The sequence below is a fragment of the Excalfactoria chinensis genome, chromosome 4 (genome assembly GCF_039878825.1).
Source record: "Excalfactoria chinensis isolate bCotChi1 chromosome 4, bCotChi1.hap2, whole genome shotgun sequence".
NCBI lineage: Eukaryota > Metazoa > Chordata > Aves > Galliformes > Phasianidae > Excalfactoria > Excalfactoria chinensis.
This window is the reverse complement of record NC_092828.1, coordinates 55,857,931-55,874,212: the sequence shown is the minus strand read 5'-3', so window position 1 is coordinate 55,874,212 and position 16,282 is coordinate 55,857,931. Positions and strand designations below refer to the sequence as shown.

General features: G+C 38.2%; 1 protein-coding gene across 4 annotated transcripts in view; it reads left to right on the top strand.

Moving 5' to 3' along the window:
• DCLK2 (doublecortin like kinase 2) overlaps positions 1–13,173 on the top strand; it is a 73,588-nt gene extending 60,415 nt beyond the window's left edge. For 2 of the 4 annotated variants that reach the window (XM_072335076.1, XM_072335075.1), the window contains 6 exons: positions 2,208–2,341; positions 3,450–3,527; positions 4,877–4,973; positions 6,595–6,675; positions 7,506–7,622; positions 11,763–13,173. In XM_072335076.1, coding sequence (XP_072191177.1) covers positions 2,208–2,341; positions 3,450–3,527; positions 4,877–4,973; positions 6,595–6,675; positions 7,506–7,622; positions 11,763–11,984 — 729 coding nt within the window. In that variant the 3' untranslated portion in view covers positions 11,985–13,173. Of the gene's footprint in view, positions 1–2,207; positions 2,342–3,449; positions 3,528–4,876; positions 4,974–6,594; positions 6,676–7,505; positions 7,623–8,650; positions 8,734–11,762 lie in introns of all 4 variants that reach the window. The other 2 variants (XR_011903412.1, XR_011903411.1) reach the window with 2 other exon arrangements.
• Positions 13,174–16,282: the final 3,109 nt, after the last annotated feature.

The following is a 16,282-nucleotide window of genomic DNA, read 5'->3' as shown; positions in this document are numbered from 1 at the left end:
CACTAGCTCCAGCTGCACTGTGGCAAGAAATTGCCATACCATTTTTCTCCTCTTTCCCTAGAGCAAGCAACCAGAAACTTAACCCCAATCCATAATTTAACAGTCAGCATAGCCATGGTGTAACAAAGGAGCTAATCTGTTGCCTTGCAGTGGAACAAAGAGAGCACAGAAACATCACTGCTGTTGTGCTGATCTGACAGCATTGCACCTCGCTCAGAGCAAGCTGTGTGGCCAAATACAGTTATTTTAAGGGCTATTACACGTGCCTTTATCCTCAGGCTGTAGTCCTCTTTTTCATTTATTTCAGGGTATCTTTTTGGAAGGCAATGGTTGTTGGTGGACTTGGCTACTGCTATAGAAATTCCATGTTTAACTTTGAAATCTATTGTTACTTTTCTTAATCTTCTCTGATTGTGGTGAACAAGTATTTATTCTTTCACACTCATCTGGTGCACTGTGTGGTGGATAGTAAGCAGATGGAGAGAGCAGCACCATCAGGTAACAAACCACACTGAACTAAGTTGTTATCGAACAAAATGCTAGCGCAGATATTTCAGTGCATGTTTGTTCTTCATTCCTCAAGGCAGAAGAAAAATATGTAACAATGGAGATCATAGGGCATAATGTAAATCTGACAATTACAAGAACCATCCACAGCTGAAAGTTTCATATCACTGTTCAGATAAATTGTCTTCCTACAGTTGTTATCTGGGACAGAGCAGATGAGTGTTTATGGATATGAGTGTGATTATTCATTACAGTGTTGGCACTCCACTTCTAAATCTGTTGATCTAATTTCAGACTTCATCCAAATAGCCCGTTGCTCTCATCTGGGCACAGTCTGTCAATAAATGAGAGTAAATATATATTGGGTTCAGGAAGCAATCAATTGATTCAAACATTGCCAGCTGTGAAATCTTAGGATCAGAAAAGATCAGCCTGGTGACAGCCTGATTCCAAATATATCATTGTTTGTTTTCATTTTGCAAACCGCTACAGCTGTAGAGCGATACAAATAAGGTTATCTGTACTCCTGCTTCCCTGGCAAAATCTGTTATCTGACACACATTTTTCTCAGATGCTTCACTGTACTTAAAAGTAGCAGAACAGATGTATTTTGCTCAGATTTTTGTGAAAAAGAAGAAGAAAAAAAAAAGCTGGAAAAAACTACAGTAATTGATATTGTCCAAAACAAACACTCCCAGCTGTAGTCTCTCACCAAGTGTTTCCTGATGGTAGCTCTAATCCTACAGATATTCTTACATTGAATTCTGTGATGAAAAGCAAATACATATGAGGATTAATTGGTGAAGGTGACATCACTCAATGGAACACAAAAAATAATGGGTAGGGAAAGGTTACGTAACAGTAACCTTTTACTGAGGTAGCTGTAGAGCTAGTAACAAGAAGTACTTTTGCACCTCATCATAATTTTGTCTGTCTCCCTGGAAAAGTAGACAGAATTGGAAGACACATTAGAAACAGCAGGAATCCCCATGCATAGGATTTATCAGAATGCACAAGTTTCACTGGATAACTTCAGCATCGGTATTTCAGCCAATGCTTTCTCTTACAGTATGCCTATTCCTGTTCCAGTCTAGGCACTCTTATAGAAACCTGGATTCCTTCTGTTTAGGACAAAGGAGATGCAGTGTTTTCACAGAAGTGCAAAGGCATGGCTTAACTGGAGCCTATTTTCATCCTGAGGAATGATACAATTTCCTTGTGTGTTTTTTTTTTTTCCCCTGAGATATTTTTACATCAGACACATTAAGAAGTGAGACTGTCCAGACAGCAACCTAACATTTCAAACTTAAAACTTACATAGAGATGGCTATGTAAATAAGTTACAAAATATTAGGGAGAGAAATGCTGACTTTTTGGCTTTTTATAGGAGCTTGCAAAGACAGGAAAAACTGAGTAAATTACGACAAGAAAATATCTTCATGAATTTTCTTTTTTCCATCTTTTAATTAACATTACTCATGTCTGGACTTCGAAGTGCAACTTGGTTTTTCAAAAGTCTGTAGCCTAGAACACATTCAAGATTTGTGGACCTAACCCAATTATCATACGTGGCTGTGGAAGTTACTTCCTTTTTCCTACATTCTGCGTGTGGTGCTGATTATTTAAAAAATAATAACAAGAAAATTAAAAATCCCAACATTCTCCTCCTCACTGTTTTGTTTCTATTCTGCTGATTCTAGGTATGTGAGTATGCAGATGGAACCAAATCTTTGAAGCTAGGAGACTTCGGACTGGCAACTGTGGTTGAAGGACCTTTATATACTGTCTGTGGTACGCCCACATACGTGGCTCCAGAAATCATTGCAGAAACAGGGTGAGGATAAGTAACTAAGACATAGGTCTTGTAGCCTATCATTTTTGGCAGGTAGCTCCTAACTGTTGTAAGAACTAGAATGCTCTGGCAGGATGGTCCTCAATCTCTTTTAACCAAAATAATTATGAGAAACAAGCATAATTCAGTTTCTCAGTGAGGCCAGTTTCCTCACTTGCTCCTATGGCACACATTCACCTCCTTACCATCTCCCAAGGACCCCCACTGGGTGTTTGTTTAAACCTGTGCTCTGAGCAAGTCTAGTTAGATCATGTTCAAGTGACCTCGTTTGGGTGATGCATAATGTTTGTTGACACGGTTCAATTAAATAACCCAATTTTTCTGTGTTTAACAGTTGGTTGCCCAAATACAAAACAATTTTTATAAGACTTGCTATCTATTAGACAAGAGATCTCCCTTCCGTATTAGCTGCCTCTGTGATTAACTGTGAATTTGGTCCTCCAAATGGAGGAAGGTTTGTTGGGTTGATTCAAGCATCTTTCATTGTATTTGTGATATACACATCTTTCATTGTATTTGTGAGCAGCGAGCTCAAACATCACAGGGCACTTCACTGGCATGTTTTAAACTTGGACAAACTGAAGGTACTGAATAGGAAAATAAATGGGGGAAAAAAAAGAGAAAGAAAAAAAAAAGAGACCTCTTTCTGACCTTTAGCATTTTCATCTATGTGCTTTAAAAAGAAAGGTGCAGTTCTTTATCCCTTTGTTACTTATTCATTTAGGAGACTGGAGAATTGGTATCTTTCTTGTTGCTTAGCAACACATGATAACGTTAGAGACAGTTACTGCAGCACTAAGAAAGCACATCCTTGTCTTCTATCATTAGGGATTCTGGATTGGGAAACCCTGATGCTGAATTGAATGTGAGTGTATTTGGAAGACCATGGAGAGCCTTGAGGCTAATGGTGGTGGGGGGAGGTGGGAAGTTCCATGGAAGTGGTGACACCAAGGCTTCCAAGACTGTGAAGGATCCTAAGTAGAATCCACATATCCAAATAACATACGGCCAGTTCATGTAATTGTGCAAGTCACTCCAAGAAACAATCATTTTTCAATCCAGTACAAGTGATGCAATCTTGTTTCCTCAGATACGGCTTAAAGGTGGATATCTGGGCCGCAGGCGTGATCACATACATACTGTTATGTGGATTTCCACCTTTTCGCAGGTGAGCATCTCTATAAGTCAAAAGGAAAAATAGTAATCATCCCAATCATTTCTGTATGTAAGCCCCATCTATCTCCCTGGAAAAGGCATTGTGGAAAAAATATACAATAGACCGACGCTTTTTAAAGTTGGTTTCAGTTGTCCATCTCATCAGGCTTTGGGGTCAGTTTTACGTACTCAGTTTTCTATGGGAGCAACTGGCTTGTGCCACTGTGTCCAAGGATGGGGCATTGTGAGAGCAGTTTGTTTTCCTTTTGTCTGCTACCTGGGACCCAATTCAACGAACGTGCACGCTTTGCCCTCTAGTGTTTCTGTTTGGATACAGCAACTTACTGGCTTAGCATCAAGGGGAAAGTTAATGGCATTCAGAGGTGAGGAGAAGAATTTGCTTATGATGAATTTTTAATCTTGTTAATCACTTTTGGTAAGTGTCATATGGTTGGTAGGGTTTGTGAATGTGATTCTCAATGTCAAAGTATGAATAAAGCCTAAAAATAAGATGGATGTGTTCCACTCATTATTTTGTTTTGGAGAGAATGATAAGGAATTAACATATTTTAATAAGGAATTCTTCCCTTTGCATTATTTATACAAATAGTTTGCTTAAAAAGGAAAACACGTTTTGAAAGCTATACACTACTAAATTATAACTGCTTCTAACAGAATTTAGGGTGAGGAAGCAACGTGTGCATACCATGCCATCAGAATCAGATCTTAACAAATTATTAGCAATTATTTGTTGAAAAACCAACAGAAAAGGTTCAGTTTTCTTAACAGTGAGAGGCTGAGTGGATGTTCACAGTGGGTAAGGCCAACAGAAGTTTTGGTTTGTTTGTTTAAATAAAAAGCAGCACTGCCGGATTCCTGAATATTTATGATACCATGTTTTTGATGCAAACATAATTATCCAGTTAGTAGCCTGCCAGTCTACTGCATGTTTTCCATATCTTCTCTGTGAAATACTTTCAAAATCCAGTTGCTTACAAGAAGAGGCTCATTTCAATGCTATTATTCCTCTATTCCATGCCTTTTTGCAGCAGGACATTTGGAGCTAGGCTGGGCAAATGACTTATTTTTGAATCACCATTCCTCTCACTGCATCGTGTGTTAGCTCTGTAGTCTCCATTCCAGTGGAAACCCATTCACCTCAAAATTATATTTCAGTTCTCATCACTCCTTTCAGCATAACTGTGGCAAAGAACTCAGAGGTGCCATCACTATATAAGCCTGCAAATTAGCCACTTACAATAACTGATATAACATCATTTCTGTTCCATTTCAAAAATCAGATTTAAAACTTGTGTGATGAATTTCATTCTCCTGATCTCTTTCATTGTTGATGTTCCACAGTGAAAACAACCTTCAGGAAGACCTATTCGATCAGATACTTGTTGGGAAGCTGGAATTTCCTTCACCCTACTGGGATAACATCACTGATTCAGCAAAGGTACTGATTATCTTCTAACTCTAAAGAGCTTTTCTGACAAATTACTGAGAAGACTGTGCCCTGTTGGAAACATGGGATAGAACATTCACAACAGAATGTTAACCACCCTTCCAGCTGCTGTGCCTTTTTAGTTGGCTTAATGGCGCTTGATGAAAGCTCAGGTTTGCAGACCTACCCTACTATCATGATATTGTCCAAGTGAAAAAGTACAGCAGAATGCCTCTTGTATTCACTGAGCATCACGTGTAATTCGGTTTATTTGATAATGGACTATTTATAGCAGATTCAGCTCTACCACTGTAATGCAAACAAATTTTCCCCCCGTCGTTCCTTTAAAATTTCACAATTGAAATGTGGAATTAATGCAACTGACATTATTTGTTTCTGTTTCACTCTTGACAGCTTCCCAGAAGGTACAGCCAGCTTCATTTGCCATTGTTAGTAGTTCTTCTTACCATTGCCATTTGTGTTTAAAATGATCAGATCTGTAGGATAAAAGTTCCAAATTTTAAACCCCACTTCTTCATTCAGTAACATGCTCTGAATAGCTGAGGATTCTCATTAGCAAGTGGCAGTTTCCTATTATTCAGCTAATGAGAAGTTGCAATTTTTATTTTTTTTCTTGAGCTTCCCAATGCCTGTTACCTGAAAGCAGCTCTTTTTTCCTTTGCCAGTGTCTCACAGTGATCTCCTCACTCTTACAGATTTGCATTGTGAATAAAAGCCCTTCAATCCTAGCACTAGAAGCAGCTTTTTCATTTCAGACTTGCATTGATAATGATTTGGGTGGTTGAAAAACTTTAGTATGTCACCTGCTTGAAGAGGCCTTTTCTCAATCTCTTGAACATAAAGACAGACAACTTAAGAGGCTATAAAAAGCTTTCCAAGGCAGGTAATTGACTCTGCATAAGCTTGTTCATTAAAGAGAGGGAAACATTCGTCTTGAGAGGCTTGTAGAGCCAGGAAACATACGTGCAAATTTATTGTTAGTTACATAATTAGTTGAAGTAAAGGAAGTTCTGGGACTTTTGTTTTGTTTTTAACTTTACTGACTGCTTTGCATCAGTGATCTCTTTAAGGGTTATCATTTCTGTAAGCAGTGAAGTCATATTAACAAAAGGTCCATGAAGCTATTTGCACTAGTGCCTCTAAGCCGGGATGAAAGCCAGAAAGTCGCAACATCAGATTGTGTGGGATCTGACCATACAATTAGAATTAAGCAGTTTTCCCCATCAATATGCTTTTTCGTACGGAAGGTGATTCTAACCTGGCAAAGTGATTTAAACGTCCTTTTATTCTGGAGGAACACATAAGGGAGCATGTTTTTCAAACAATTTCAGCAGTTTCATACTTCCGATTTGTGCTCTTTACATACTGTGACTGTGCACTGCCCATTCAGGATCACGTCTACCCCAGGTTTTGTTTTGTTCTGTTCACCTGTATGAGTATAGAGAACAAACTGGACCATTATAGCTGATGTTTGGAAGAGTTGTTTTTTGTCTGGTTAGAAGACTTAGTGAACACGCATGCAATTAAAAATGCTGCACTGAAAAGAACTCAATGCAAAACTTTCCACTGTAGTTTTCTTTCCCATTCTCATTGTCCTTTTTTCTTTACAAAGGAGTTAATTAGCCTGATGCTACATGTGAACACTGAAGCCCGATATACAGCAGCACAGATCTTAAGCCATCCCTGGGTGTCAGTGAGTAAATTACATTGTACCTGCCTCTAATTTGATATTGCATCTATAAATCTATTACAATGTAATCCTCAGAAGCAGCAACCTAATTCTGCTATACTCATTTCTGCTTATTCAATCACTATTCCCATTTGCACATATGAGAGACTAGCAGGAGCCTGAAATAAGCTTCAGCTGTTGCTAACTCTGTTAACAACCATGCTCTAAAATAACAGAGTGAAGGGTATCACCTGTTGGACAGCTAAGTATGTTGCTCACTGAATTGAAATCAGTTTCCTACTAATAAGTACCAGGCTTACATGTATATAGCCAATGCTGATTTCCACACGTTTTAAAAGAGAAGATATGGATTTCTCTCAAACAAGAGAAGACAGCTGTAATGATGTTACCTCTGAGAGGAGCTGTTACGCATAGATACCTCTGGCACTGTATTTTGTTTCCTCAATTTGGGGGATGTGGTGGGCCATAGAAAATGCTGACACAAATGAAGCCGAATGACAAATACACTTTTAACAAAGCATAACTATACTGTTAAAAGGTAAACGTTGTTGTGGGACAGATTCATGGACTGAGTTACACAGTGTCATGTGGCATTTTAAGAAGCAGAAGTTCAGACACAAAAGAGCACTTGCTAGGTTCCTTTCCTACAAAGTTTGTTTCAAATGGTTTGAACCATCTCTCATATAATAGAGGGCATTCATTTTTGGGCTGCTTACCTGAATGGTTACTATGCAGGTAGTACCTCTAGCTAACAGAACATTTCTCTTTTGCTCAGTTACATTAACTGACATTATTTTTTCCTTACCTTCAGTACTGTGTTTGTTCTAATACAGGATGACACTTCCCAGGAGAATAATATGCAAGCTGAAGTAACAGGTAAACTGAAGCAGCACTTTAACAACACCCTACCCAAGCAAAATAATACATCTGCTGGGGTTTCTGTCATCATGGTAAGAGAAATAAAGTTTTTATACATTCATATTGTACTTAGCACATTTTTCTAAGTACTCTATGAGCATGTGTGGTGCAAGAATAGCAAAAGCAAAGCTAGAATAGTCCCTAATTCTAATTGTGTATTGTATGGATTGTCCCACTGTTGCTTGAGAGCAGCCAAGTCTATCACAGTGTGCTAGCTAAGCTACAAAAGCAAGCTTTCAGATACACGTAAACACTAAGTAGCAGTATGTTGAGATGGAATTACTTTATTAATAACTCAATATCCTTCACTGAAAAAGCTGTAACTTTAATCATACTGATCAGCTGGTTGCTGAAGTAGGCTCCTGCATTCTGCCCGAGCAATGCTCCATGTTGAGCATTCTGTTGTTCAATACTGTGTTTGTGGGAAAACCAGATTCCCATTCAGAAATTATTTTCATAGTACTGAATGTTTAACACATTAATTTTGTCCCACTGCAACACTAGCTATGTATTTTATGTATGTTCCTTATGGGGAACGTTAATCAAAGCATACAAAGGGAACTGGATGATGTACAGCTTAACTTACGTAAGTGGTGCATCTGCCCAGTAGAAGTATGTAGGAGAAATGCAGTGGAGTTCCCTGTTACCAGTGCTCAGAACTGCACTTCTAATTGATGGGTCACTTTTTCAGAGGAAAATACAACAGTTCTAGAGTTTGAGCTGCCATTCCCGTTTTGAGGCCCATTGCTGTCTAATGTGAGGATGTGCTCTGCATACAAATAGTATCTTTCACCACCAGAAGAAAGATAAAACTATCACTGATAGTAAAGTACCAGTGATATTTTTCCTTGCTAGAAATAACTACTCTGAATATCCAGCCTACTTATATTGCCAAAGAGTTGTTCTTATCGTTTGAAAGTAGGTGAACTTAAATAACATGTGTACATATGTAGGCAGTAGGAAGAGTGCAGTAGGAAGTAGGAAGAGTGGAAACACAATAATGAGAGAAGTCAGAAAATGGATTTCAGGTTCATGCTGTTGTCTGCATTTCGTTTGACAGTTTGACTTGACAGTTTGAGAGGGACTTCAGAGCTTCATTCTTTATTCTGTTGAGACTATGGATAAGCCTGAAGCTGAAAACTGGTATAAAATGCAATATATGTAACAAAAGCAATTTTAATTCTAACTCTCAGCCCCTCTCCAACTTGCATGTGACTTAAGCTTATCTCAGATCTCTGACACAGCATAGCTTCCGGCTTCTTATCGGTGTGGTTTTTCCCCCTCAATTCTGTTACTACTGCCAACCCTTCAGCCAAGAAAGTACACATTATTAAATCTTTCGATTTTTCCTTTTTTTCCTGCCTTATTTCCTCCTAACAGTTATGGAAGGATGGAAATGGTTCAATATTTAGTTTTGAAAGCAGCTTCAAGTTAGTGATGAAGGGAAAATAAACTGTTCAAAACAGTGTAATTTAATGAGAGCTAAGTCCCAAGTTTGTTACTCTTGCCCTGGTTTACTTAGAGCATTAAAATTTAGTTATCTTCCTGTTCTTCACTTACATCAATACTTAAAAAACATTTGGACAAGCACAGTATTGTAACTGTTGTGTATTGCAGTGCATTATGATTGCTAGATCAGTCCACTTGCATATTTAATAGAAACCCCTTCTTTCAAATATTGTCATCTGGACAATGCAGATAATACCATCATGTGGCAGATAAGTAAAACTGCACATACCTACTTCAGTGCTCTTAAATAGGAGACTTTTTCTGCCCCTTAAAAGCATATTGCTGTTAACACATTATAATTTATTTATTTTTTGTCAGTTTAAAACTGTTCTGTTATCTAAATTTGTTGCAATTGTGTTAGTTCTGCTTAAAGTAAGTCTAGTTTCTGTCCCTTGCTTCCTTCCTTTTTCCTCCTTTCCCCACGCCTGCATTGCTTTCCTCTGAATAGGTCCAAGGCAATGGTACGTACTAACTGCAGTGCTTTGTTCTGCTGCATAAAAATACATGTGCTCCGTCTGTCTCAAGGAGAAAGGAGAAATAATTCACAGCCAGTCTGAAGTGGAAAGAGCTTTAAAGTTACACAAAAACACTAAAGGAAAAATCCTAAACACTTGCAAAGAAGTCTTCTGTGTTAAGGGAGACATATTTGAAATTTTCTTAGCTAGCACTGATTACAGCTAGTTATTTCTCAGTTCCTCAGACACATCTCAGTCCATTTCCCTGAGAGCAATTTTGTGTGTGTGTACATCTTAAAATACTTGAAAGCAATTAGAAAAGTACATATCCGCTACCTTTCACTCCACCAAGCTATAATATCAGATACCGTTCTGTGCCCCAGAAGCAGACTGGTAGCTGGCAAACTTTCCTCTTGAATGTGACACAGACAACAGCCAGGAGTAACAAACTGTTGAATTGTATGATGAGTGAAAGATGGGAATTCCATGAAGAAGGTACCAAAGGACACAGAAAGAAGCAAAAAACCAAACAAAAACAAACAAACAAAAAAAACACAAAAACAAACAAAACAAAACAAAAAAAAAAAACGAAACAAAAAGAAAAACAACCCACCTAAACAGCAACCTACTGAAATAGAAATGGTTAACTTTTCAAATAAAAATTGTCAGAACAACTCCAGAATTCCAGAACAACCTGCCTTCCATATAGCTGCAAACTACTGAAATCTCTATTGAAAAGCTGGAGCTACCACTCAAGGTTTATTTACCGAAGTCAGATAAAAGAGAAACCTGAATGTTGGTACCCCATACTGAGGTGATTTTTCACTCCCTAACTGCATGAACAGTTAATTAGGAGAACAGAGGATCACTACTTTGGTTCTGCCTCATCCCTGATATCTCTGATGCAATAAACTACAATGCAAAAACACATGCCAAATTTGACTCCTATCAGAAAATTATTTCAGTATCCAGAACAGTAAATTTAGACAACTTCCACTAACACTTGGAAACTGTCACGTTACAGTCCTTCTGAACAACAAAATGAAGCAACGTAAAAGGCAGAGCACCTAATTGTACTTTAACATTAGCATATCCTAGCTGAAAACAAAGTTCTACATAAGTGTTTTATAAGGCTTATACATACATAGGAAGACATTTTCATGCAGGTGAAGCACGTGCTTGTCTTTGTCTTCTCACTTCAAGGAACACACATTTGCAGATTACTGTAGAAAGCCCAATCAACCTGCACTTGACTAGAGAAAGTGTATCTTGTGCCATTCCACACAACTGAATAAACTACTAGCTTAAGTCCATATTCTCATTGCTACTTGTGGTTAAGCCAAGTAGTACAGTGATTTGTAACAATCAATATCAGCCTTTAAACTGCGAAACAAGACCCATTATGCTGTCCCTCCAAATCCTGGAAAGCAATTCTGAAACTTCTGACACAGAAACTGCCAGATTTCCCTCTTGCTCACTTCAGATATTCTACTAGAAATGAAACATTAACCCACAGCGTAATATTAATTTGCAATAGCTTTCAGAAGATATGAAGGTTGTACGATTCAGCAGACACACCACGTTTTCCAGCACAATCTACCTGATGCACCACAGAGTTCTCAGTTTCCAGGCCAATCTACTTCTCTTTCTCCCACTTGCATTTTTAGTGACAGTATTCCAAAATGATGCATTTTTGTCACATTTTAAAAACAAGCAGTAAAGGACTCTACTCTGAGATAAAAAGAACCTCCCTAGGCTTCCATCTGTTACCTTCACACACCAATAGTTCTGGTCTTTACAGAAGCGTATATTATGTTCAAATTAAAAGGTATCTAGTTAACCCTCTGTGTCTGCACAAATGCAGGCACATACATTTTGCTGACATAAAAAGAGTTCAGACAACACCACAGTTAGTTCTTGTTGGGTTTCCTCCACCTCAGACTTGCAAAAAGACTTGTCAATTTGGACCACCACGGCAAACCTTGAAGACACCTTTTCCAAATCCAACACTTTAAAGAAACAACAATTTTATAAGTTTTCTAATGTTATTTCTCCTTTTTTTCTGGCTCTAATGCATGCACTTAATGTCTTGTAGATTGTTTTAACCCTGAATTTAACACAGAGCTTTGATGTAACTGCTGTTTTTTGTATTTTTTTGCCTTGTTTTTTTGTTTTGTTTTTGTTTTTTCTTTTTTGGTCTGTTTTTAGAACACAGCTCTAGATAAAGAAAGTCAGATTTTCTGCAGCAAGCGCTGTCAGGACTCCAGTACAGCTGGAATGGAGAAAACTTCTGCAATTACAGCTGCAGCTGCTGACCCGCGTGCAGCTGGGTCTGAGACCCTCCTCCCTGCTGCTTCTGAGCCAGTCAGATCCCCCACGCTCCCCATCTCAGCGTCTCCTGAGTTAGCTGGGGAGCAGCCTGGTGCGTAGGACTGACTAAACTGAATCCACCTGAACGTCCCTGCGCTCTTCCCACGGTTTCTCTTCATTTCACATGACAGTTTGTTTTCAGTTTTCTTGCACCCTCCTGTGGCGAGCCCAGAGCAGGCTCTGCCTCAAGAGACTGAACTTCTAAAGCGGGTGAGTAAATGTGGTGTTTTGAGTGCTCTTTGCCATCAGCAGTAGGGGGAAAAGATTCTGGTAATGTTAGATGATTTTTAGCTTATCTGTGTTAGTTTAATTTCCTGCATTCACACAGTCTTGGGCTCTAAGTAGACTAACTTAATGTGTAGCTAACCGCAGAGGCACCTGAGATGATGAAGGACTGCCTGGCCTGACTTCTACAGTGGGCCACATTGTGTTCTGATGAGGGTACTCAGAAAAGCAGGAGAGGAAGACAAGGAAAGAAAAGTTCTATTCACCTTCTGTTCTGATGCCTCCATTTTTAGGCAAGTGTCTACCAGACTTGAGGAGGCATATTTTCACACACACACAAACACGCAAAAATAAATAAATAAAATGTAGTGAACTAACTGTAAAATACCATGAGGAGATACAAGGAAGAATGATCTTTTTTTTTGCATAAAGTTTGTTATCAGACTTGCAGGCTGCAGGGTAGTATTTAGCTAATTTGAATTTAAATAAAGGGACTTGGGTTTTAAACACGAGCACTGGACATTTATTTGTAATACCAGAGTCGAGGAAGGCCATTTTCTATCCTAATCACAAATATCACATCCGCACCTTTCTCCAGAGTCAGTCTACCTATTAGATACAATAAAATGACTTCGGGCCTGCAAACAGAACACCTGCTGCGTGTTATCTAAGCTAGGATGGCCGGAGCAGTTTTTAGTTCTAGTGAGAGCTGACAGGAGCTACTCCAAGCAGCTGCCATCAGTAGCTAGCAGCAGTCTGTCAGCACTATTGCCCCCATTCACCTGGTGCAGGCACTGGAAACATGGACTGGGGAGCAGACATCCTTAATCTGCGGTCACGGATAGAGGAGGTTTTATCTTTACCATACTGCTTAATTCAATATTGTATGTATTCGGCTTATTCTTTTCCTTTGCTCGTTCTTTTGAATCGGTCATAGGTCATTTTCTTTCTTAGCTATACTTTCTACTAGAATTGTAAAAAAAAAAAATAAATTAAAAAAGACCTGCAATAAACTTTCTTCATTAAAAAAACAAAACAACAACAAAAAACAGCTCTCTGTCATTTATTTCTTTGAGAATTCAGTTACCTTGTCTCTGACTGAAGAGTCTGAACATTCAGGTGCACAGCAAGAAGATTTCATAAAATAAATCTAAGTATTTCTCATACTCTTTTAAAGTCCCTTGATTTCAATGGAGGACGAAAGTAATACACAACTGAGTATAAATGAAAATACTTCACCTTTCAAAGAGGCAGTAAAGTGCACAAAATGCAAATCGCTAATCTAAGATCACAGAATAGCTGAGAGTGATGAAAAACAACCAAATAAAGCAGTTGTGGAGGTCTGAAATGATATTACAGGTATGAAAAGGTATTACAGGTCTTAATAAAAAATTGTTGGGCTTGACTGAGACCAAAAAATCTGAATTGCAACTATGGTTATCATGAATTAACTGTTTTTACAGGCTTACTGGAATGAGGTCAAAATTACTTGAAAATACGGAAATAGACATTGTACAAAATTAAGTACATTTATATTTTCATATAGTGTAAAAATATGAAGATAGCAGTACAACCTTACACAGAATCTGGTGAGACTCACATTAGGTAGATGCATACACAGTTACTAAGTTCTGTAGTAAGTCATAGACTAAGCTAAAGGGATGCAAAATTTTCTGATGGGATGGGCTAACCCAGCCATCTACAGCAAGCCCTCAACAGAGATGACACTGATAAATTATTGAATTAAGAGATGAGTATAGAGGAAGTAGCAGCAAAATGATCAAAAATGGGTCATTTTGAGGTGTTTTTTTTTCCCCTAAGAGGATGAATATTCAGCTGTGCAAGGCCTAGGTACTATTTTACAAAGGAAAAATGGACAAAGACTAATAGAGATAGCTAACAATTTGTCTTCCACAAAGCCACGTGCATTTATGAAGGAAAGGACAAAACTCTGATTGGTAGCTAACTGCAAGTTATATACCTTTACTTTCTTCTATGAAGAGCTAAATATCTAGAACTCATCCCTAAGTTTATGACTGACCAACACGTAAACATTCATAGACAAGTACTGTGGTTTGCAGAGGAAACAGATACAGTCTATACCAAAATTACCTACTTAATGTTGACTGTGTGGTAAATGTATCAGATAAAAACATACTATATCTAGGCAAGTTCTTAATTCAGTCTTTGACCTTAAGAAAGCTGTATCACTTCTCTGTGCCTTAATTTGGCACCAAAGACAATAAAGCTATGCTTGCTTAGGTGGTATGGTAACGTTACTCAAAGCATCAGTTTAACATCAAAAGAGAGACGTGCTGGTTAATAATAAAACACTCGATGAGGGCTCCATAGTAGTATGTAGTTTGTTATCTACTGCACTTTCATTTAACCTATCACTCTGTCAAACCATCACTTGCACAAAAAAGGCAAAAATATAAAAAGATATGGTAAACCAGAACCATGCGTTGCTTTAAAAGGAAAGGATCAACATGTATCAACACCTACCAAAACTTTAAACTCAAGTAATCCTTTCATCTGGAGGACTGTCATGTTTTCCATTTTATAAAAACGACTGGAAGTCATGTATTGTTTTGATAGATATTGACTAAATGCCAGCGTTTGCAAATACTCAGCATGACTCAGCCTACATTCTAAAAAATGGAAATAAAAAAATCAGCCCTTTTTAAAAGACCAAATTTTTAGCTCCTTTGAGTGTGATTAACAGTTCATGTATAGCTCAGTAGATCAAGTTCACAGGTTATAGATCTGAAATCTCTCCTTAATGGAACTGAGTCCACCCCAGCTGCAAATCAGCATAGCGCTAAGTTCACTGTGGTTGCTGTCAAAATTTACCCTTACTATTACCCCTGTTCTTGGCTCTTAAAATTAATTACAATCATTGTCATTAAATACATTAAGGAAGAAAATATTTTATGAAATTACTATCACCTGGCATCGGCTCATGCTTACAGCTAGTCATTAACAGTCTCTGCATAGGTCAGTAAATCCCACCTTGTACTACATCAGCAAGCAGAGATCTTTTGCTTTTATGTGCAGACAGTCTTTCCCCCCTGCCTATTTCACTAAATACGTGAGAAGTCAAGGAAAAAGCAATGTCTGGGCTTCTTTTCTCAACTTAAAGATATATATTATGTTTAAAAACATAATTATATATACAAGATACAATAAAAATGTTTCTTCCAACACCTCATTCCCATTTTTTTCTTTCCTGTTCATTAGAATTCTGAGAGTATGACTCTACAGCCAGAGATCTGTATCAGCTCTAATGACTGCATATTCCCTGTGAGGATCCCATGAATATTTCTGTATTTGTTATAGAAATATTTTGATTACTCTTTAACACTTGGCCATACAGAAGTGTTTATTCCTGCAGAATACTATCAGTGACAAGTTGCTGCAGAATAGAGGAACTAATGTTCAGCATTCATTTACATATGCAGGGAGAAAAAAAAAAAAAAAAAGAAAAAACCACCCCCAAACCACCATAACTTGTCAGTGCCAGCTCTGCAGAACACAAGAAAATATATAAGAGTTACACTGGCATTGCAACACCTGAAGAGAACAGGAAAAAAAAGGCAGCTCAGCTCTAGGACAAAGAAGCTGAATGAATGTTGTCACAGATACCACCTATATATGCTGAATTTCTACAGTACAAAGAATTAATAATCTGCTCTAAACTACTTAGAGGTAGGAAATAATGAAAAGTAAAATTCCTTCTCTCATTCTCAAGTGACAAAAAAGCGCACTGTGAAAACAGTAGCTGCCTTCTCCAGTAGGCCAGCCTGTTGACAGCACATTCTCCTTTCTCGTATCCAAGAGGCATTATACAGAAATAAACTCACTATCCAATATTCTGAAGTAATACAGCATCAAGTGGCAGAAGAGAGAGATAAGCAAGGTCCAACAGGAACACACAGGAAGGATTATAAGTTTGCAGAGTTATGTACTGTTTGCTACTAACTCAGATGCATGGCTGTTGAGTTGTAAGCACATTCAAGGTACTCAGTACTGCTGGAGCTGTAACTCTTAGTGCTGCTCCAGAGCAGAGCAAAGGATACACTCCAGCACCCTGGAACAGGCTGCCCAGTCCATCCATGGAGATTTTCAAGTTC